At 55.9% G+C, this 23565-nt stretch overlaps 1 protein-coding gene across 5 annotated transcripts in view; it reads right to left on the reverse strand.

Annotated features, from left to right (window-relative positions):
• Positions 1–1201: 1201 nt before the first annotated feature.
• The window catches only part of Nfix (nuclear factor I X), a 95448-nt gene continuing 73084 nt past the window's right edge, over positions 1202–23565 (reverse strand). For 2 of the 5 annotated variants that reach the window (XM_046436897.2, XM_046436898.2), the window contains exons 3-11: positions 22002–22064; positions 21637–21711; positions 21096–21216; positions 19507–19643; positions 16568–16690; positions 13978–14153; positions 8914–9061; positions 6697–6788; positions 1202–2395 (exon numbers count right to left, since the gene is read on the reverse strand). In XM_046436897.2, coding sequence (XP_046292853.1) covers positions 2381–2395; positions 6697–6788; positions 8914–9061; positions 13978–14153; positions 16568–16690; positions 19507–19643; positions 21096–21216; positions 21637–21711; positions 22002–22064 — 950 coding nt within the window. In that variant the 3' untranslated portion in view covers positions 1202–2380. The remainder of the gene's footprint in view (positions 2396–6696; positions 6789–8913; positions 9062–13977; positions 14154–16567; positions 16691–19506; positions 19644–21095; positions 21217–21636; positions 21712–22001; positions 22065–23565) is intronic. The other 3 variants (XM_046436900.2, XM_046436901.2, XM_046436902.2) reach the window with 3 other exon arrangements.

Raw genomic sequence — 23565 nt, forward strand, 5'->3', positions numbered from 1 at the left:
ACAACAAAAATAGAATTTTTTTTTCTTAACAATCTCTTAACATACAAAGATAGGAAAACTCTCTGATGCATTGCACTTGGTTCAATGAAAAAAAAAGTTCATTTCCCCCATATATATATTTTTGTGGGTTTTTTTTTCCCTCTCCTGACACGTCCCCACATCTGTCGCCCTCATTGCCCTTCGCCTGCCCCTCACACCACTACTTGGGAAAGGAGCGCACCTTGCCCGCCCAAACGACCCCGCCGGGCCCAGCTGGCCTGCAGCTTTCGACCTCGCCCGGGCGGGTGCCCCGCAGACCCCGGCTCCCACAGTGTCACAGCACACCGCGGCCGGATTGTCTACGACGGAAAGGGCGCACGCGGCCGGGCAGGGACCACCCCGCTTCCGCTCCTCTTAGCTCTGACCCTGTTTAGCCAACCGAACTGAAAAATCATTGCACTTTGACCGCGCGTCACGCCCGGCCCGCCCGGCCCCCCACCCCGGGGCCTTGCTCCTCACGCCCCGGGAGTCTCCCACGGGATCTCCTGCCCCTCAGCCCTGGGGTCCTCTCAGCGTGGAACGCCGAGGAGCGCGGGGGAGGGCTTCGCTCAATTTCCAACAGAAGCCGCCCCTGGGGCCAGCCACCTAGCGGCTTCGCCCTGGGGAGCAGGCACCACCTGCCAGCCGCGCAGCCCCAGGTAATTGCCCTCCTTCCTCCCCGGACGGCTCCTTCCCTCCTTCCGCCAGCTCAGGGCTACAGCCTCACAAACTAGATTCTCAATAAATAAAGCCCATAACCCACCCCTACTGGTGCAATGTTGGATTGATTGACTTTCAGAGGATCCTGACCTGTGCTTTGTGTTTTCATACCGTTAAGAAAGAGAGAAAGAGAGGCACAAGGACTTGAAAAGGGGGTCAGGGAGAGGAGACGCAGGAAGGAGGGAGTAAGGCACAGAAAGACAAGCCAGAGGGGCCAAGTCACACCCTGGAGGGGGCTGGGCGTGCTCATGCTCCCCTCCCTCCCAGGGGGACTTCTAAAGAACCTCTGGACAGGCCCCCACCATCCTTTGGGGAAGGAGGGGACTTGGGGGGAGCTACTTCCTGTGGTGTGTTACCAAATTGTTCCCAAGTTGCTCAAATAGAGGAGGAGTTCCCAATTGCAACAGCAAAGACCCAAAAAATGACTGCCCCACCCCTAAATAAAGAGTAAAGACATTACAGCTAAAATCCAGAGAGAAGTGGCCATGGTGGGTGGGTGTGGTGGGAAAGGTGGGGGACAGAAAGCTCCAAAACACTTTTGAAAAGGACAACACCCAACACCCTCCAAAGGAACTGAAAGTCTGCGAGCAGGACGCCTACCTAAGCGCAGGTGGCAGCTTAACCGGCGCAGCAGCAGAAGCTGCTTCATCCTCCTCGATTGGCTCCAGGGGTCCCCTTTCTGCTCCATCTCGGGCTGGCCCCAGCAGTGCTGTAAGCATGAGGGGCAGGGGCAGGGACCAGTGGGGCGGAGCGAGGGCACCTGCATGCAGGGCTGGGGCGCAGGGGCGACCTGGAGCCCAACTCCCTTCACTCCTGGCGGGAATAGGGGACAGCCCTCCTGGTCTTCAGAGAGAGGGAATAGGAGGCCTGTCCCAAGCTGGGGCGGGATCAGTTAGAGCATTCCATCTTTTTCCTGTGGACTGTACAAAGGGGTTTGGGGCCTCAGGAACTGCCCCTAACAGCTCAGGGTGGAATGGCAGAACACCTTCCATTCTGGGCTGATGCAGCAGGTAGCTCCAGGGGGTACCCCCTGCCCACCCGAGGGCCTCTCTCACCTGGTCTGGAGCAGCTAGGGGTAGAAGCCAGAACCCAGGCAAGAAGGGAGAGATGGAGGGGGCCAAGTATAGAAGGGAGAGCTCGCCAACCTACACCCCATTATCTTCACAAGCTGGTCCTCCAGGCTCCCCAGGAAAGCTCAGGCTGGAGTGGAGAGTGGGGTTCCCTAGAAAGGGTAAGGGTGGGGGCCAGGCCCCTTCAGAACTGTGCTGGTTGCTCTGTTTGGGAATTTTGCTCCTTCCCTAGAAGGCCGGGCTGGGATGGGGAGAAGGCAGTCCTGCCGCATCCTTTCTTTCTGTCTGTCCTCTGCCTGGCAGAGTCCGTTTTGCATGTTTCTTTCTGCTTGGCTGCTGGTGCACAGCTCCGTTGAGACCCCTTCCGAGGGCTCTCTGAGAACTGGGCTGCTTCGGGGGCCTGCAGGGGTCCCCGGGCTGGAGGAGAGAAGGGCTGAGTGGCTGACGACATCTAATTTTTGCTTTTCGGTGGGGCTGGGCTGGGCTGGGGGATTTTTCCATGTCTCAAAATTTCTTCTCCCCCCTTTTGAGGAACCTCTTCTTTTCATTTTGCTGTTTCTTTGTCGATCTTATCAGAGGAACCAGGACTGAAAGGAAGCCGGGGGAAAAAAAAAGGCAATATTGAGAACAGTTGGGGCATGGTCCCTGGCACTGTGACTGCTGATTCCTTGAGGATCCAGCTCAAAGTCCAGCTATAAAGAGCCAGGGTGCTGGGCAACTGACCCACCACTGGGGAGGAAGTGCAGCTCCCCTTCACGGGAATCCCCCCAGACCCTGCACCCCAGTGCTACAGTCCAGCTGGCCTTCCCGTGGGCACAGTGCCCAGCGGGTGGGACCCCCGTGGCTGGCGCTGGCACAAACCTGGGATCTGGCCATGTTTGCAATTGTTTAGGTTTTTGTGTGGGTCCTGGAGGGTGGGGAGGATGCCAGGCTTGAGCTTTTGTGCCCAGAGGGGTTTGAGGAGTGGGGTGGGGGTGGCCCAGCTTCTTGCTGAGTTTTCTTTCTGTCTCTTTGGATTAAAAGCAGAAATTCCCGTCTGAACATCCCAGCCAAAGTCCCACAGGCTGAAAGGCTGGGGGCGGGGGAACCACATGGCTTCAGTCCCCAGCAGTGCCAGACCTGGGGGAGGGGCCATAGCCCACCCTGCAGATCCTTTACCCCTAGGGCACTAGAGTCTGGGGAAGGACCCAAGGCTCCCTGGGGTGGGCGTCCTTCCCTCATGAAGCCAGCAGGGGGCACCGCCTTCCCACATACAGGGCGTTGTCTAGCAGCTCTGCACCCAGCACACCCTGGGTAGACCCCAGAGGCAGGGCAGCTTGCAATTTGCTCTCCATCAAAGGCTCCAGTCCAGACCCAAGGCCAAGGGTTGGGTCAGGAGGCTGGGTACACCTGACTGTATCTACAAAATGGGGGTCTCCAAGACTGGGTCACAGTTGCTGGTCTGTGGGGATCAGACAGAGCTAACTACCAGAATGCATGCCAGATGTGTTCATTCTATCATTACCCAGCCCCTCACAGAAGCCAGGCATAGAAAGGGTAGGTGCCCTGCCTAAGGCCACACAGCCTTAGGGTGACACAGCTAGGACTGAAATGCAGGGGGCAGTGAAGAATTCATGCTCCTAACTGCTACCAGTGTGGTGATCATGAGGAGGCAGGGTCTGTAGTGGACAGAATGCCTGCACCCTGTCTAGAGCCTGGCCTTCCACACTGGAGTAAGAGCCCTGGTGACTGGAGCCACCAACTTTTCAAAAGAAGCTAGAAGTGCAACAGAATTTCATGTGAAATTTTCCAATATTTACTTTATTATTCCAATATTGGTTAGCTTATGGTCTACAGGCCAGATCCACGACTCAAGTTCTGGTTGGGACCACATGATGTTATTCACTGTGAGATGGGACACTGAGTGTGAGAATTAGAAAGGGATTCAGAGAAGCCAGGTGCACTGGCACATGCCTGTAGTCCAATACTCAGGAGGCTGAGGCAGAGGATCACTTTAGTCCAGGAGTTGGAGACCAGCCGGGGCAACATAGTAAGATCCCTCTTAAGAAAAACAAAAGCAGTGAGGGATAGGGTTCAGAGATCTCTGGAACTTTTTGTGACAACAGAAATTCTATCTGTGCTGTCCAATGCAGTAGCACAAATGGTTTCTCAGCACATGCAATATGGATTCGGACTATATATTCTTTAGTTGATTCATTTAAATGTTCACAGCCACATGTGGCCAGTGGCCACCACAGTGGATGGGTATCTGTGGTATCTATAAATGTGGGATCTGGGATTGCCACAGTGACCAGGCACTGCTGGCTGGCAGAGATGAACCGCCTGTCACATACAGGAAGATATGCTCATAGGAGACCTGTCCTCCCTCTGTGCATTCCCAGAGCACCTGCCCCAAGTCTGACCTGTCAAACGAGTAAAAACCAAGCAGAGGCTCAGGGGGTCTGATGAAGATGAGGCAGAAACCCAGGTCTGAAGCACCCCAGAGTGAGCAGAAGAGAGCCAGGGCAGCAGCTAGCTCCTGGGCTTCCCATCCCGTACCCTTCGCCCTGGCAGTCTATGGGATCCCTCTTCATAAGAAATGACTATGCAGGACTCTTGTACGACTGTTCCCAAGTTGGGGGCAGCCAGCTCTGGAGCCATCTCTCCTTCAACATGGACAGGGAGGGCTCTAGCTGCCCTGTCTGTTAGCAGATCATTCCAAGGCCCCAAGCTGGCCCCTTTGGGGTTTCATGAGCTTCACAGCAGGGGGCTCAACAACCAAATCTCAGGTTGGGGGCCCTCCTCAGAGGAGGAAGACTCGGATTCCAGTCCTGGAGCTGGGGACAAAGGCAGTTCCAAGGGAGCTCCCTGGCACCTCCCCACAGGTCCTGAGAACAGAAGATCTGCTGCCAAGCACGGAGTGGCTTTTCTGCTCACCCTCCCTGCTTCCTGAGCCAAGTCCAAAACTGATTAAAACTAAGTAAAAAGCGCTGCCCAGGGAATGACAAAATTGCTAAAATTCTCTTTTCTTCCCTCATTCTATTGTTCTCTCTCCATCTGGTGCTCTAGGGATCAGCAAAAGTCACTCGTTACTGTGGAAACCACTTCTGACTGTACCCCCTGTGCCCACTGCAGCCGCCCGCCTGCCCCAGGCCCGGGGACTCCTGCTCAGCAGCATGTCCTGCTCTGGCTTTCCCGCTGCCCCCTCGACACACCTGCCTGCTCAGGCGCCCTAGACCCTGGCAGAGAATTCCTTCCCCGAATGCCCAGAGCCCAAGATGGGAACATGGGAGAAGAGAAGTTATTTACCAGACTTGCCTCAAACTCTGCCTTGGCCCCAAAACGTCCAAGCAAAGACAGCAGAGAAAGTGAAGAAGGAGGAGAGAGGGGTTGACTGAACTGGGAGGGCTCTGGCAGTGGTCAAGCACGCGCACTGCAGAGCTGCAGGCGGCCAGGGGTACGGCAAGAGGGAGGGAGTAAGTGAGCCCTGCCCTTGGTGCCAGCCCAGAGCCCAGAGAGGAGGCCCGCCTGCTGTCCCTTCCTCTGGAACCCCCCCCCCCCGCCCTCTGCCAGCAGGGCTTTCTCGGCCTCCCTGGCACAGAGCAGAGGGGGCTGGCTCCAGCCCCTGCTCGGAGCCATTGTTTTTCTTCTCAACACCCCCAAGTTCAAGTTCATCTGGGTGTTACATCATGTCTGGTTGCTCCTGGAAACCAGACGGGTCAGACGTGACTCTGGGGAAAGGGGGTGGGAAGCTGGAGGGGGTTGAAGTTCCCTTCCCCTCCCCTCCTTGCCACTAGGGAGCTCTGAAGTTTGAAGTTTGACAAAGTTTTTTGGCTTTTTTTTTTTTTTTTTTTTAAGGAAAGGAAAAGAAAGAAAGAAAGCAAGCTCTCAAGCCACACACACAAAACTTCCATCCACTAACTTTCTCTGGATGGGGGCCTCAGAGCAGAGGCGGAACAGGAACCAACAGAGGCAGCTCTGGGGCTCTGGGCAAAGGTGGTTTTCCCAGGGCCAAGAAAGTCCACAAGGAGGTGTTCTTGTAAAATGTGCAAAAGAAAGACATTTGCACACTCTTTTCTGAAACCCTGCCCTGTGAAAGCCGTGGGCCCTCAACAGCTGGTGTGCCCTGCTCCTGAGGTGGGTCCTTCCTAGCTCCCAGAGCCCTGGGTTCTGCTGACTATTCTCAACCTCTTTGGGGACAGGTACACAGGGGACATCCACATGTAAGTGCAAGGCCAAGTCCAGGGGCTTCCAGCTAGAGGGGCTGAGGATGGGCTTATCCCTTTAAGAGAAGTAGGGATGGTGTCAGCAGAAGAGGGGAGTGGGGACCGGGGGCTCCAGCAGTCTGGCTACCCCTAACAGGACCCATTGGGACTTGGGGGAAGGGCTTCCAGGGCAGCAGCCAGTCCTGCCCTGCCCTTGGTGCCAGAGTCTCTGGGCACTCAGCCCACCAGGCCCACTCTGTCCCTCCTCCACCATTGCCCAGCCCACCCAAAGCCAGGGAAAAGGGGAGGGCGGGGTGGGGGGTGCATGGGGCAGGACTTCCAGCCAGTATTGGGAGGGAGGGGCAGTGGGAGGGCAGTGAAGCAGACGCTGTCCCTGTTCCTGACAGGGTGCCTCGGGCTTCCATCTTTGCTTCCACCAGGCCTGGCCCAAAGCGCCTGGAGCCTTGGGTCCTTGGCCGCCTTCCCCAGGGCCAGGGCTGTCAGAGCTAATTATCCAATTAGCTGATTAGCCAGGGAGCCTGGGGGCTGCCTGGGGAGGCAGGCTCAGCTGGGCATGCAAAAGTCTAGGTCCTGAAGCTCCGCCTGCTCCCTGATTAGCTGTAAAGACCCCAGCCTCTTCCCTCACATCAAGGTGTCCCCAACCCTGTCTGTCCACCTGCGCCTGCTTACAGGTGGTCTCCTACCTGAGACTGCTGTGGGATGTTCAGAAAGTTGCCGTCCCGGGGTCCGATGCTGACAAACCGGTTGGCAGAGGAGGCGCCTGTCGCTGCGAATGCTGTGGGAGCAGGGAGAGAGGGAGAGACCCCGTCAGGCCTTGGGCCACCTGGGTACTGCCCTTCGGGACTGCTGAGAGGGAGAGACTGGGTTAGACTGTGCTGTGCTGCCAAATTTAGGCTGGGCCAAGGGCTCCTGTGCTAAAGACCAGGCTCCAAGCCTGCCCCTCCTCCACACGAGGGGCCCCTCGTCCTCTCCCGACCAGAAGCACACACCCCACCCTCCCCCAGCCCTGGCAGCCTCAATCAGGCAGCCTCTTTCAGGGCCCAGGGTAAGGAAGGAGCCCTGGAGGCTGTAGCTGAGGTCTCTCGGACCCAGTTCTGTCCCCTACTGAGATACTGGACAGGGTTGGGGACAACCTGGTCCTTAATGTGCCCTCAGTGGGTATCCTGGCTTTCCTACTTGAAGAGAGGGTCCAAAGAAGGGTGGCAGCTTTGGACCCAGGCACCCAGGTGGCCTGCCTCCACCCTGCGTGGGGAAAGTGTTCTCAGACCACTTTTCAGGCCATGTCAAGTGCACCCTGGGCAGTCCTAAGGAGTGGGTAGGTGATGTGGGGAACTCCAAGGGGACCCAACAAAGGACTGAGCCAGGAAGGATGGGGTCAGAGAAGGACGTAGGAGCTGACCTCTCAGCTTTGGCCTGGGGCAGCAAAGCCTGTGCCTTTCTTCTCTGATCAATGCACCTGGCCCAAAGGGTTCACGGTCCCAAAGCCTGAAATGGGCCAAGGCTACAGAGGAAGAGGAGGCCGGAGTGCCTGGCAGAGCCCCAAAGCTCAGTCACCTAGGGACAGCTGTCCTGCAGCCCCAGGTGGCAAATGAACCGAACACCCGAGTTCTTCTTGGGTTATCTGGCTAGAGCCCGACAGGAGGGAACAGGCCTTGTACTCCCAGGAGGGAAGATGTCCCCAGAGGGGAAAAAGAGTGTCACCGGTTGCCCATCCCCTGCCCTACACCAGTTATACTCAGGGACCCCATGCTCACCAGGTTCTGTCCACCTCTCTTCAGAAGTGCCCCCCAACCTGCGGCCTGAACTCCCTTCTCCAACCCTGCCCACTTCAGATGACCATGGTCATGACTTCGTGTCTTATGGTAGATGCAGATGAGAAGATGGCATGAGAAGGATGGGGGGAAGAACTCAAACCAAGAGAAAGGAGGAGAAACAGGGCCAACAGACAGCAGTGAGGTGGGCCACCCACCCACCACTGCAGCACCCTGGCCTATGGCCTGTGAGCCACAGGGCCCTGCCCACCCTCGGCCACCCTGCCCACAGACAGCGCACAGCCCACCCTCCATCTTTCCTGTCCTTCACGTCGGGTCTACCTGGGGCCTCTTGACTCAGATTTTTTCTTTTCTTCCTTTTGATAAAATTTGTCACCAGTTTTAAAGAAAAGAGAAAAAAAGGGGGGGGGGGAGGAGAAAGAGAGAGAGATGAAGTAGCAGAGGCCCAGAGCCCTCCCTTGTCCTTGGAACATCAACCTAGGAAAGGAATTAAGGGATTGAGGGGAAGGAAGGGGAAAGGATGGGAGGAGGAGGAAAAAAAAAAAGAGGAACAACGAGAAACCAAATGTGAGACTGAGGGTGGGGGGTCAGGGGCTGGCCTCCTGCATCTTTAGAGGCCCAAGAGCCAGGAAAGGAGGTAAGGGAGGTAAGGCAAAAAGGGGATGGTGGTGGCGTCGCCTTGTGGTCACATTTAATTTTCTTGGTGTGTGTGTAGGAACAACGAAACAACAAAAAATTGAAAAACAAAAACAAAAAAACAAAAAACAAAAAAACAGCAATCAGGCATGAAGATGGCATGGCTGTGCCTCCCCGCCCCCTCCCACCCGCGCCAGCACCCCTGGCCTGGCACCCCACTGTGCTGTCCCTCCCGCCCCCCAGGGGGGCCTGGGCCAGGGGCCCCAGCTGGGAGCAGCAGGCAGGGGGCTCATGGGGTGCTGGCTGGCGCAACAGAGGCCCGGGAGGCTGTGGCTGGGGGCTTGGCTCTGCTCTTGTCCGGGCAGGTGGCTCCGTGGCGCTCTGGGCTGGGGGCTTTGGCATGGGTGTGGGGCTGTTCTCTTTTGCAGTGCAGACTGTTTGGATGGGCCGGGGACGCTGGGCGTTGTGGTTTCAGTTTCATCGTCCACTTACAAGGTGATGGAGGAGTCAAGGCGGCGCCGTCTGGGGCAGTGCTGGTGGATTTGGAATCAGGCATAGGAAGGGGCACAGGTCTGGCCACTGGAGGCGGCGGCGGTAGCAAAAATGACCCCGGGACTTTGCCCTGGCCGCTACCGTTGGGCTGCGAACAACATAAATAGAGTGACGCATGAAGGCACATCACACACAGACACACGCTCCCCTGCGCGGCCGCACCAGCTCGCTCCGGAGAGCCGGCGCTCCCGGTGGAAGATGCAGGATTGGGAAGGTCCTCTCATCCGGGGCACAGGATGGGTAAGGGTGTAAGGCCTCTATTTGGTCTCTCGGGTGTTTCTCTCTCTCTCTCTCTCTCTTTTTTTTTTTTTCAGTCCTCTTTTGAAGTTGTGGGAGAAAGGAAGGGGGTCGTCCAACAGGTGATTTGTTATTTCTTAAGGAAAATGTTTTAGGTACAAAAAAAGTGCCACCTAGCAATGCGTGCAACTGTACTCAGCGTTCTCACACTCCTGAAGACCTTCTCCCACAGCAGGAAAGACGAGCCAGCTCACCCCCACCATCCCCCAAAGGCACATGCGGGCCTCCCTCCAGGGCCCGGCCGGGCGGGCTGACCAGCCAAGGACTGCAGGCCCGTCCAGCATCCATTCTTGGCACAGCCTCAGGAGGACGCCGGCAGGGAGGAGCTCACTCTGGGCCCCGGCAGCCAGTGTCCTCAGCGCCTGTGGACAGTGGGGTGCTGGCCTTTTCTCTAAAGAACAGCCAGGGAGGAAAACGCGCTGCTGCCAGCTCCAGTTTCCGTGAGGTTCTTCAAGAGTGCTTCCCTGGACGACGCCCTCAGGAGCCAGGGAGGTCAGGCCACCAGGATCCACTCCTTGTCCTTTATGCCCTCTTTGGCCTCAAACTTGAGTTTCCTCCTCCAGGCCCTGTGCCTGGCCTTTCGTGGGTCAGCCTTCTGGCTTCAGAGAAGGGAGTTGCCAAAGGCTCCCTTGCCTCTTTCCTGGAGCCTCCTGCTACTCTGGGCAGCACCCTCAATGCCCACCTACAGCCCAGACATGGGGAGGCCCAGCCCCAGCTCTTTGTCCTACCCTATGGGGCAAAGCTCTGCCCTTCTGATCACCCAGCTATGAGACCCGTGGGGGGTCCCTGTGCTCCTCCTCCTATCAGTGGACAAACTCTGTGAAGTCCACCCACCCAGTGCTTGAAGTCAGCCCGTCATTCTGTCCTCATTCATTTCACCAAGACAGTAATAGTGACACTCCAGGGGTGCCCCTCTGCAACAGTGTGTCCGTCAGCTCTGTGCCCTTGGTGCTCAGGCCTAGACCAGGCACTTTACTTCAAGTCCTGCTTAGAGAACACTTCCTCTCGGCGGGACCAGCTAGATTCCTGAATCACATTCCTTGCTCTCTGTCCTGTTCTTCCAGGACACCCTGGACCTCCGAGTGGTGCCTGGAGATGGCAGAAATGGGCAGTACTGAGTCCCACTGACCAAGAGAGATTGCCCTGCTGTCCTGCTGCAGTTTAAAATCACAGAACTCACAGCTGACCCGTGCAGGCCTCACTCGGCTCAACTCTACCTTTTAGCCCTTTGTCCTCTATCCCTAATGACCAGCACTTAAGTCTGACATATTATTCCTCTAAATTGTTCCCTCAATTATTCTTGCTTCTCTGACAGTGACAATTCTCAAAGGCCTTGGACAAAGCATGCAGTGGCTTCTGGTCCCTGTCTGTGTCAGGCTGGAGACCCTTTGTGCTAGGTGTCTTTTTGGAAAGGGCAGGGATTTCCAGTTCTGCAGGAGTGACACCCAGATCCAAATAGCACTGCCTCTCCTCATTTCCATGGCCAACCTGGTTCCTATCTCATTCTTCCATCAAGACAAAAAATAGAATAGTCCTGAATCCCCACTCCTTCTCTCTGGGCATCCTGAACTCATGTTCCCAGGAGCTGAGACACAAGCTTCCCTGGCAGCACTTGTTGCCCTAGGGTGGCCTCTGCTTCCTTCCTGCCTTCAGAGCCTGTCTCCCCTAGGAGTATCTAAGCTGCTAATCTCACTGGCTACAGTGGAGCATGCCTATAATCCCAGAGACTCTGGAGGCTGAGGCAGGAGGACCATAAATTCAAGGGAAGTCCCAGCAAATCAGAGAGGCCCTAAACAACTTAGCAAGATCCTGTCTCAAAATAAAAAAATAAAAAGGCTGGGGATGTAGCTCAGTGGTAAAGCATCTGGGTTCAATCCCCAGTACCAAAAAATGAAAAAGTAAATTAAACCACTAATTCTATCCGATAGGGCTAGTCCTGGCTCGGTCTGATAAGGCATTACAGTTTGTGATGTACAACATTCTGTTTCTTGAAGTAACTTTCAACCAGGCTGGGAGGTTAGCTGCGGCTGGAGTGTAAATCAAGGTTTTAAATATCTCAAGTTCCTGTGACTCTGCGGTACCTTACAACCTCACCTGAGAGCCAGTATGGCTCCTCACTTTGATCTTACAGTTAAAGATGCGGGCCTGGCCATCCCAACGTGGGCAAACAAGGCTGAGCCACAGCCAGTCTTCCTGCCTCTCAGAATCATGCCTTCCCAGTGGGTCTGTGACTTTCCCATTCACTTGGCCACCTCTTCTCCCTCTCCAAAACACAACTCCTCAAGCATCTTCTTTCTGTCCTTCTCCTAGTGGTGTCTCCACTTGCCCTTGGCTACTATTGATTTGGTTCTTTGAAACCAGTGTGTGGCCAAGGTGTGGTACTACATTCCTGTGATTCTAGCTACTTGGAAGCTGAGGGCAGGAGGATTGCAAGTTTGAGGCCAGGCTGGGCAACTTAGCAAGAACCTGTCTCAAAAAAATAAATAAAAAAGGCTGCAGATATAGCTCAGTAATAGAACATCCTTGGGTTCAGTCCTCAGTCCCCTCAAAAAAATTTTTTTTTTTTTAATGAAATCAGTGCATGCCTTACCCTAGGGTCCAAGGACAAGCTATCAGGGTGCCTGGGAACCCTCCTGCAATTGTTTATAAAGTTTCTCCATGTATTTTCCTGCAAAGTTAGTCAATAACTTCAGATTCTTGAGGAGGTTAGAAAGTTTCTTCTCTAGGCTCTAGATCACTGATTTCAAAGTGGATCTCCTGGCCAGCAACACCAGCATTACCTGGGAGCTTGGGGGAAAATGCAGCTTCTTAGGCCCTCCCCCAACCCCACCGAAAAGAAGCTCTGGGGCTGAGGGCCTGTGAACTCCTCTTGTGCACAGTAAGTCTGAGAACTACAGCAAGTTCAGCTGGCCTTTGGCTCTCTGCAGCTACATCAGATTCCTCCATAGCATGCTGGTGACTCTTGGCTCTCATCTCCTCTCTGAACCTAGGGATGGCCCTCTGGAGCAGGCTCCCCGCAGATCCCCCTCCTCTCTCTTCAGATGACAGACTACAAGAGGAAACCCAGAGAGGCTGCTCCCCAGCCTGGCTATCCTCTGCTTCATCAGGGTGCCTGTTCGCAAACCTGCCTGCAGTGTTTTCTCTGAAGCAAAAGAAGAAAACCTTCTTAAGCAAAATGAGATCTCAATCTTGAAAAGTCAAGTGAGAAGCTCAAGACCCAGCCCTCAGTCTCTAGGTCCACTCCATTTTTACTCCAAGCCCTGCCTGCCTAGGTGAAAAGGCAAGCAAGGCAGCATTCCTGGCCTCTCAGTTCTACGTTCCTGACATCAGGCCTTTTGGGAACCAGGGCACAGGCTAGTGGCTCCCCATCGACACTGCCACATCTCTGAAGGAAGTACAGCAGTTGCCAAAGGTCAGGTCTACTCTTCTACGACCCTGAAAGCAGAACAACGCTTGTCCTGAGAGGAGGGCAAGGCTACCAGTGTCCTGAGGAGCTGCAGTCAGCCAGGGAAGCCCTCACAGGGCAAAGGGGAAAAGGAGATAAGGAGGAAAGAGAAAGGAAAGCAAGAGGGAGGGAAGAGATGGACGGAGAGCCCGGAGGCCGCGGCTCCAGGAGGCCCATCTCTAATCACATACCAGCGCACAGCAAATGCCCACTCTACGCAGAGTGCACCAAGACAGCACCAGCCGAATGGAGGACGCTGGCCACTCTCGCTGGGCTGGCTGCCTCTGGCCACAGCCCTGGAGCTTCCCCGACACCAATGTGACACACACCTCTCACAGCAGGAATCCAGGCTGCCACAGCCAGCTGAGAGGGCTGGGGCTGTTCACAGCACAGCCTGCTGCCTGGGCTACAGAACCTTCCCAGAGGTCTAGAGACAACGTGTCCCAACCCAGAGTGACCCCCGAGGACCTGAGCGTCCCACCTGGGGTCATCTCTGGCCCACCACCTAGGATAATCCCTTTGCTGCATAACCGGGCCCTGAGGCTCTTGGGGATCTCCTCTGTCCCCAGGGCTGAGAAGAGCTTCACCGTAAAACCAGAATGGTCCTGGGAACCCCTTAAGAGTCCTGCTGACAGGAGAATCCATGGCAGCTCCGTGGATTGGGGCCTCCCTTCACACAGAGCTGCTCATCTGGGCACGGCCTTGCTGCCCACACAGCTCACTGAAATCCGAGACATTTTGGATTGACACAATTGGGGAGCAGAAAGGAAATCCTGGCATCTGTCAGGTAGAGGCAAGGGATGCTACTCAGTATCCTACAGTGCCCAGGGCAGCCTCACACCACAGAGAACAAACAGCTGCAAATGTCAACAGCCATGCCAAACTCTTGCCTGGAACCTTGTCAAATCCTTGCATCTCTGAGGTGTAAGAGGGGCACTGGGAGGTGGGGGGCTCAAGCCTTGGATGGAGAGATCACAGGTTCACTTCTGCTGAGGAAATAAGGCCCACAGGGAGGGCAAGGAGCCCAGGCAGGATGGGCCCAGACGTTGATGCCCTCCACCTTTCCAGACCTTGATGGATAGGCCCTGATATAACGCTTGGACACTCAACCCCAGACCCAGAAAAATCAAGGTGTGTGTAAGACTGCCTCCCTGTTGCTCCAGCCCCAAGTGGGCCCTCTCCTTATAAGCCCTGAGACAGACAGACAGACAGAGGTGCAGAGATGAGGCTGCCGCAGGGCTCCTGGGGCCCTCTGGACTCACCTGTCCTGTGGCCTGGCCTGAACCATCCGAGCACACAAACTGCACAAACTCCTTCAGCGAGTCCTGCCCATGGTGGTGGTGGTAGCGGATGGTCGGGTGTGTGAAGTATGGGCTCGACTGCTGGATGATGGACGTGGAGGGGAAGTGCAGGGCTGATGCTGTGGCCCGGGGGCTCCCTGTGTGCACATGGGCAAGAAGAGAAAGGCATCAGGGCTGAGGAGGCAGCATTGGGGGCATGGCAGAGGGGAGCTGGTGATCCAGGGCCGAGGATGTTGAGGAAGAGGGAGAATGGGGAGGGAGGAGGGTGAGGCAGGACAGCTACTTGACAGGCACCAAAAGAGCTGTCATCCAGGTCAGTGACATTTAATGTGTCCTAAAACTAAAGATAAGCATGTGTGAGGCCCTGGATTTGATCCCCAGCACCACAAAAATAAAACCAGAAAAACCCCCAAAATACCCAGATAATAATCAAATTAGTAGGCTCGGGCCTGAGGGCCAGCCACTTGTTTTTATAGGCAAAAGGTGGGCTGGGGTCTTGGCTCAGTACTCTTCAAATCCCGGGTTCAATTTCCAGTACTGAAGAAAAAAAAAAAAAGAAATTAAAACTTTTAAAAAATTAGAGATGTGATTGGAACTAGGCTGGGTATTACAACAAGGAGACAGGTGAAGCAGGGTCCTGCTCAGACACAGATCCTGTCTCTGTTTAAAATCGTTTAGCTTGTTATTTGCTTATCGTATGCTTTTTTTTTTCTTTTTCCCTTCAGTGCTGAGGATTGAACCCAGGGCTTCACACATGCTAGGCAAGCACTCTAACACTGAGCTACAACCCCAGCCCTTTTTATTTTAGTTTGAGACACGATTACACTAAATTGCTGAGGCTGGCCTCAAATTTGCAATCCTCCCATCTCCACCCACCATGTATCTGGGATTACAGGTTAAGTGCCACCCTAGCCAGCTTATCATATGTCTTCTTGTAATAGGGTTTTTTTTTTTATTTTTTAAATAATGCATTAAAATATTACCTATCTTGATGACTGTGTTTTTGGCACTCTCTGACATTCTATGCTGAAGGTAAACAACTGGCTTTCCTGGGGTACAGGCCCTGTGGGAAGCCTGGGTGAGGGACTATGTGGGCAGATAGCTACTGGGCTCTAGATAAAGACCTGCCCCATGCTGGTGCCAGAAAGGCACTGGACATACACACTCATACCTCCTGAGTGCAACGTGGGATGCTCCCACTCCCAGCACAGGCTGCCTTCACGTGCTCAGCCCCATGGCCCTCGCACGCGTGCCCTTGCACACGCAGTCCCCCCAGCACAGGCCTCCTCTCCTGACGGGCCCTCCCTCTCCGGTCTGTTTCCAATCAGCTGCTCTAGCTGGTTTCATTAGGAGGCTAAGGAAACTTGGCTTCTCTCTGGAGTTCATAAAAACTGACTCAGAGCAGAGTGGGGCCTGATGCCCTCCTGCTGCCTGGGATCCCTGCCCCCACCTTGCGGCCACCACACCCTGCCCCAGCACCCGCTGCCTCTGGGCTCCCAGCCAGGAGGCCCTGAGGAGGAAGCCAGAAGGTAAACCTCCCTGCTCTGTGTCCTGAGCAAAGAAGCCCGCTAGAGAGACAGTGGACAGATGTAGGCCTGTGCCCAGGCCTCATGCTACCAGGTGGGTACCAGGGAGGGAAGAAAAAAGCAAGGGAGTGAAGGAGCTCCCCAAGTGACACCCCCCAACCTCCTGCCTGCTCCCACTCCTCACACTAGAGACACGGAAGGGAGAGATGCGCCCTCAAGGCAGCAGGTGGAACCCTTTCCCAGGGGCCACCTGTCCCCCAGGCCCAGCCCTTCACATCTGGAAAAGGGCAGAGAAAACCAGAAAAGGCAGCTGCTTGCCCCAGGATACAAGGCAGGAGACCAGGGGCTCTAAACAGTGTTGTTTTTTCCCAGTCCTGGTGATGGAACCCAGGGCCTCACACAGTCTAGGCAAGTGCTCTGCCGCTGAGCTCCACCCCCAGACATTTTTGTTTTGTTTTGAGACAGGCTCTTGCTCAGTTGCCCAGACTACCCTCAAAATCATGATCCTCCTGCCTCAGCCTCCTGCATCACTACACCAGGCAGAGTGGTCTTTTCAATCTATGCCACCCTGGGTTCATGTTGGGAGACCAGACCCTGGGCTCAGCTAGGGGTTGGTAGAGAAGAGCCAAAGGCAGGCAGGGTGGGAGGGTGCTTTCCCACTATGGCTGACGGGATGGAGGTAAACTGGGCCTGAGGCCTGTCTGGCTGGAAAGCAGGTTGGAGGAGACTCAGGAGGTTCCTAGTGAACATGCAGTACACACATGCACCCACACACTCTTGCACATGGGAATCAGAAGCAAGTGGGAGGGTGCTTGGGAACCAGGTGAGCAGACTCAGGGCTAGGCCTGGTGGTGGGTGGTGCTGCAAGAGGGCCCCCCGTCCCACTTATCCTTGCTGCCACATCATCACCCACACAGGGAGCCTTGGGCTGTCATCCAGTCAGTCTTGGCCCCTGCACCTGGTCAGCTTCCCCTTGGCACTTGGCCACCTCCCATACTGCCCGCTCCAGGTCCCCCATTTCTCACCTGGTCTGACTCCAGCAAGCACAGGCAGCGGGTGGTGGGTGAAAGCCATGCGTGGGGAGCTGCCCTGAGAGGAGAGGGCACTGCAGAAGTCCAGCTTTCCTGACTTCTTTAGAGAAGCCGGGCCTGGGGGGAGGAAGCAGCAACACAGGCAGGTTTAGCCAGGCCAGGGTGGGAGCAGGAAAGGTGGGAAGCCAGCAGCTCGCTCCCTCTATCCTCGGGGTGCCCCTGCCAGCCCTTCTTCCACCATGAGGCCTCCTGCCCACGATGCCTTATCTGGGCTCCTCCATGCCCCATGTGCAGATTGGCCGTGGGTGCTTCTGGCAAGAGAGGAAAATAAAGCCCCTGCATGACATGGGCTGCATGTGCTGGGCTGGGGCTGAGCAAGGGGAGCCCATCCTGCCCACTAACAAACACACAAGGGAATTAAAAGGGGTACCACAGGGCCAGCATCAGAAATGGGGTGCAGGAGGAACCTAGGGAGCCAGTTTGAGAGCCTGGGTGATGGCTGTGATGAAGGGGGCCAAAGGGCCAAGCCCAGGAGGTACTCTGGGCCCTGGGCCGCTCTGGTGGGAAGAAACCAGTGCTCCCTTTTGGGAAGGGAAAACACAGTCAGGGGCCCTGGGAGGGACACACATCCAACAGAGCAGCAGGGAGTGGGGCCAGAGGGCCTGGGTGAGTCCTAGGGGTAGAGCCAGAGGAAAAGGATGCCCCTTTTCAGGGGATTTGGAGGCTGGGGATGGGCTCTGCTCCTGGTGCCAGAGTGGTATTCTGCAGGAGACAGGCACAGAGAAGACACCCTATTTGAGCTTCTTCGAAGAGCCAGAAGCTACCAGCCAAGGGCATCTCTGCCCAATAGGTGTGACATCCCAAAGACACCAGGGCAAAGAGGGCTCCCAGTGGATGAGGTCTCTGGGGGAGTTCATCTGGACTGAACCTTGTCTTGGGCTGAACTTCTCTTCCTGGGAGAGGTGAGGTGGAGGGGAGGCAGATCTGTAGAGCTGCCATCTTTGAGGGACAAATTGAGTCAGTTGAGGGGGGGGGCTGTAGAACAGAGAAAGAAGAGCTACAACGGCATTGGAAAGAGGCGGGGGAAGGGTGAGCTCCCAGCCGCCAGCAGAGGTGTTATCTGGCGGCAGCTGTGTGCCACCTGATAGCTGGCATGGTGGGGGGAGGGGGCCCCCCACCAGCTGTGCACAGCTGTCCCTGCTGCAGAACAGCGCCTCCCCAGCTGTTCCCCATCCTGCAGCTGGGCTGCTTAATTGGCGATTTGTCGCAGCCCAGGGAAACACGACAAGGAGGGGGAGGGAGCTGGGGGTGCTGCAGGAGGATGTTGGGGGTGCCGTGCATGGCAGGACTGCAGGAAGAAGCAGAAATGGCAGGAGCGAGAGCACAGAGCTAAGAAGGAAAAAGCAGGGGCCAGGAAGAAGAGGGCTCCTTGGATATTAGGTCTGTGCGGAGGGTCCTGGAAGCCCTCCTCCCAGGAGCAAGTGGCAGCAGATGGGGCCTCAAGGCACCCCAGTGGCAGTCTTGCAGGAGGGATCACCTGACTGAGGTCCTGGCAGGGGCCTGGGATGCAGCCCAAGTCTCCTGGGTCCTCTCAATTCCCCCTCTCTGTGCCACCAGAGGCTCCCCCAAGGAGCAGTATGGGCCATGCTAGCCCAGGCTAGCCCAGGACTTGTCACAAGGAAACACTGGGAAGGGCCACCAAAGTCACGCTCATGCTGGGGCTTCTTCCCACAGAGTCCAGTCTCCACTAGAGGTCTAGAGGGTCTTGAGCCCACTCCCTCAGTCAAGGCTTGGAGGCTTTGCTTCCTCCCGGGAGCCAAGAGCAGAAGCCAGAGCCTGCATCTGTAGCCTTTCCACTGGCCACCCCCATCCCTGACCCCAATCTGTAGCAGACAAGGTGCCATTAGGTCAGACTCTGAATGAATAAAGCCCAGTCCTCTGTCTCTAGCCCTGTCCAGAGCAAATATGCCCTGTGTACACCCCACATGAGCAGATATGCACTCCCAGGCCCCAAGACCCTCATCCCTTAAGGACCTACACAGGCCATAGGTCCGACATGTCAGGCAGGGTCCCCTGCAGTGAGCCTCCTCTCTCTCCCCCTTTCTCCCTCCCTCTCTCTCTCTCTCTCTCACACACACACACACACACACACACACACACACACGCACGAACACGAGCATGGGCACACACACTCCCTCCTGAGCTCTCTAGTCTGTCCACACCCTCAGCCAACACTGGAGGTGAAGGTGGGTGGGCTCCACATGCGTAGGCCAATCAGAGGGAAGCAAAGGTCTGAGCTGCTTCTTACAGGCTTCTCAGAAGTTCACCCTTCATTAGAGCTTCCCCGCCTGGTCTAAAAACAGCTCTGCCTGCTCTTCACTGGGCTCTGAATCTCTCTGTAAGTTGGCCCTAGCCTCCTTGAGGCCAGGACGAGTCTGTCCCCTAGCAGGTATTCAGCGATGTCTGAAGACATTTTTGTTCCTCAAAACAGGGAGTGAGTGTTTACTACTGGCATCTGGCAGGTGGAGGCCAAGGATGCCACCCAGCGCGACAATGCACTGGGCTGTCCCCACTGCAGAGTGACCAGGTCTCAAATGCCACTGGGGCCCTGGTTGAGAAAATGGCTTTAAACTCTGGGGACCATGAGGCTGGGCAATATCTGCAGAAATATCAAGAGGAGGAGGTTGTGAAGCAGAGGCCATAGCCCCCCACCACAGGGCACCTGAGGCTTGCAGGTTTTCCCCCACCATGCCCATAAGTTCTGCTGCCCACTCAGGGGTGGCCCAGCTCCTTGCCTCCACTCCCCTCCTTCAGTTGGTGTGCCCACTTCAGAAATCTAGGAGGGAGACTGGTAGTGCCACCTGACAATGGGGGAGTCAGTGGAGGCTCTGGCTGCTCTGGGTCTGGGTGAGATGGAACTGCCATGCCCATACCTGCATCCACATCGTTGGGCCACCCACTGGACTGGCTGCTGCCAGCTGCTGGGGAGCGGCCTGTCCCGGGATAGAACACGTCGTCGACAGGGCTCTCCATCTCACTGTCATCAATGGACTTGGGGCGCTTGGTGGTGCTGGGGAAGGAAGAGAGGGTCAGATGGGCCAAGGCTCCGAGGAGTCACTGGGTGCCCCGGCTGGAGAACTGTATATCGACAGCCCCCTGTGTGAAGAGCAGGTGCCAGCCCGTAGCACTGCTTCTGGACTCTCCCCTGGATGCTCAACCTGAGACCAGCCCACCTGCTCCCTGGAGCAAGGCAGTTCCAAAATCTGCTCCCTCAGGAGCCCTTTATGGTCCATCCAGGGCCCATCTAAGAAAGGAGCACCTGCTTCCTCTGCCCCACCCACCATTTCCTGTCAGTCCCCAAGGGCCAGTGAGGTACTCTCAGAGACAAAAAGGTCAGAGGTACCACAAAACTCAGTCATCAAGGTAAAGAATATTTTAATGAAAGATTTTAAAAACTCAAAATGAATGCGTAACCAGGCATGGTGGCACATGCCTGTAATCCTAGCAACTCTGGCGGGTCAAGGCAGGAGGATCACAAGTTCAAGACCAGCCCAGGCAACTTAGCGAGATCCTGTCTCAAAATAAAAATTAAAAGGGTTGGGATGTAGCTCAGGTGTAGAGTACCCCTGGGTTCAATCGCTAGTCACACACACACACACAGAGCCTAAAACCTCACAGTGAACAAAAAAAATCCTAGTTTTAAAAGAGGACAGAACCATGAGGGTGGGGTTGTGGCTCAGTGGTAGAGCGCTCGCCTAGCACGTGTGAAGCCCTGGGTTCGAGTCTCAGCACCACATAAAGATAAATAAATAAATCTTTATTTACCTTTGTATTGTGTCTGACTACAACTAAAAAATAAATCTTTAAAAGAAAATAAAAATGAATAAAAGAAGACAGAACCTGACTCTTCCCTGCAAGATGTACCTGATGAGGCCAACTGACTACCGGCTAGCACCTCTCAACTCTTCCCCTTCTCTCTAGCGTAATCCACCTACTCAGACCCTTCCCCAGCCCAGCCCGGAGGCTTGGCCTCCCCACTCTGTCAGCCCTGCCCACACACTGCTGGAGGAGCTGCTGGAACACACAACCCCAGCATGCCCCCCTCAAAACTCTTCAGTGTCTCTGCCGCCCTAGATGAAGTCCACACGCCTTCCTCAGGTCTCCAAAGTCCTCTTGGGGTGGCCCTGCCAACCTCTCCAGCTTTGACTGGAGGGAGGCTGCCTGGAGCATCCATCCCATGTCCCCCAACCACCACCTCTGCCATGTGTCTGGGATCAAGTGCCACCTCTCCAAGAGGAGACCTTGCCAGACTCTACTTCTAGCCAAGACTTGTGCAGGTTTGGTCCCCAGGGGCAAGTGCTGTGTGACAGGAAGCTCAGTGGGGTAGCTGAGTACAGTGGGTCCAGGCCACGGCGAGCTAGTGCCTCCAACAAGGGGTAACATCCTGAAGCATCCAGGCCCAGGCACTGTGAATAACGGGGGGTCATCTGGGGCAGACCGAAGGCTGCAGTGCTAGGCTTACCTGGTGGAAGGTGGGGAGGTGATGGACCGCCGCCCCAGGGTCACCTGGTTTATGTTGTAGTAGCTGGGACTCTCCAAGTCGGCCAGCGAGAAGTTGGGCCCTGACGCTGTTGCCACAGGAGCTGGGAAGAGTTAAGAGGCTGGTGAGGTTTAGAAGGTACCAGAGGCCCCACAGGGCCTGTAAATTGCCGTGAGCAGCTCCCAGACGCCAGGGGGGTTTGCTGCAGGGACACAGGATAGGAAGGTGGGCCACCTGTGCTGCTGAGAAAACCTCCCCCCAACCCCCACTGGGGTTCCTCAGGGAAGAGCCTTTGGTTGTGACTTTTTTTTTCCCTAAAGCAGCAGAGATTAGAGCTGGCTGGGGCTCTCTGGACAACTCTGCTCCACCCAGCCTATGGCCAAAGAGACAGAGGAAGTCCCTTCTCTGTTTCGCTTGATCTAAGACCCCATCAGAACGGGGGCCCTGTGAGGTCCAAGTCCCCACACCTCGGCCCAACCTCAGCCCAATTCTGGTCCCTAGCATGAAGGAAGGACTCACTTACTCTGTGATACTCTCACCAGCTCCGTCACATTCCAGACCCCGGAAGTCACAAAACAGTCCTGGAAACTTAAGTGCCCTAAGAGGGAAAAGGGCTAGTGAGTCAGGCAAGGTTGGGAGGGGGCTGTCCGCTTGTTTCCCCAACGCTCCTTCCCGTTTTCTGACTCCCTCCCTCCCAGCCCTGTGTGGGCTCCAGGCTAGCTCCCAGGTCTTCCCTGAAGAGGGCATTTGCCCCAGGTGAGTCCCTCTCCTTGGGAGGGCAACCCAAGTTCAGTCAAAGGATAGTTGAGGGAAGGAGAATCCCAGTCGGCCAGGCCAGAGGGTGGGGCAGCAATGGGGGGGGGCACGTAGTGGGCAGGAAACACTGACCGTTGGGCAGTGGTTTGATGTCCGCATCTCCTTGCTGGTTTGAACTATCTGATTGTCCGGATTCTGCAGGAGACACAAAGGGGAGCATGGATCAGGGGCAAAGCTTTGCACCAACTACAGCTGAGCAGCTGCCCTCAAGCTCTACGGGGAGGGTGGCCCACCCTGGCCAGCAGACAACTTCACCCAGTGCCCTCTCCCCAGCCAGCCCAGGGAGACCAGCAGAGGGAAGGACAAATAGCTCTAGCCCAGTGCAGGTTTCTTTGCCTATTGACAACCTACTGACATTTGGGCTGGATCATTCTCCATGGGGTGGGGTGGAGTGGGGGCATCTTGTGCATTATAGGGTATTTAGCAGCACCCTTGGCCTCCGTGCTAGATGCCAGTAGCCCCCAACAGTAACAACCCATATTGTCTCTAGATACTGCCCAATGTCCCCTGAGGAACAAAGTCACCCATGGGTGAATGGCGCTAGTAAGAGTTAGAAGCAAGGAGGTGCCCAGGAGAGAAGCCAGCAAGCAGGGTCATCTGTGGCTGTGGCGGACCCAAGGGTCCCAAGGAGTATGCTCGCCCCTAACCTCATCAGTTGAAGCCAGTCCTGTGGGCCCGCACCTCCCCCACCTCACCTTTGTGCTTGCAAGCAGAGCCTGGCAACCCTGAGCGGGAGGTCTGCCCTGCCACCACCCGCTCTGTGCCAGCCTGTCTAGGCTGTCTCATGCCCCAGTGCCACAGCTGCTCAGAGGGAGCCCCAAGACAAGGGCCCATTGTGCAGTGGAGCTCACAGAGGGCTGGGGGCAGGGTAGAGTGTGTGTGTGTGTGTGTGTGTGTGTGTGTGTGTGTGAATATTTTGCTGAGCTTGGGAAAGCCCCCCACCCCCGCCCCAGGTCCTCAAGGCTTTGTGTGCCAGGGACACAACGGGGACCTCCAGAATGCCTGCCTGGACACGACAGCTGGCAAGAGGGTGGCAGGGTGGTGGGGCAGGTTGTGGGGCAGGAAGAAGGCAGGCGCTTGGTAAAGAACCGGCTGCTTGCAAGGCCGGTGGTGTGGTGGCATCTGAACGGGCTGTGGTGCTGGCCAGGGCTCTGTTCAACTCTTCAGAGTGACCCTGCCCCCTGAGCCTCCCCACAACCTGCACTCAGCCTGCTGTCCCCAGAGGCACAGGGAAAGAGCTGGGCACTGGGCTGGCATGCACAACTGCAGCCTGCTGCCGCGGCCCTGCTCTCAGAGTGAAGGCCCTGCCACGTCTGGAGCTGGGAGTTCTGGCCACGCTCCTGGCTCCTTGCCTTGAGGTGATGTGTGTGGAAAAGGGTGACCGTTTGGGGCCCCATTCTCCCCATCCTTTACCTTGTTCCATTTCTTTTTTTAATTTCAAAAAATAATAATAAACCTTGTTCTAACAAATCAAGGAAACATTGTAAGGAAAGTGCCCGCGGGCCCCTGACTCTGGCTTAACACCTCCCTTTTTGCCTGCAGACAGAGACAGTGGATCCTGGCTGGGGCCATATCTTGGCTGGTGGCACTCTCCACTGTGGAGGGAGCCACAAGACCTCCCTGGCAGGGCGAACTC

This window comes from Marmota monax, unplaced genomic scaffold (assembly GCF_021218885.2).
Source record: "Marmota monax isolate L192 unplaced genomic scaffold, Marmota_monax_Labrador192_F-V1.1 WCK01_AAM20220418_F8-fsc00021, whole genome shotgun sequence".
NCBI classification, from domain to species: Eukaryota; Metazoa; Chordata; class Mammalia; order Rodentia; family Sciuridae; genus Marmota; species Marmota monax.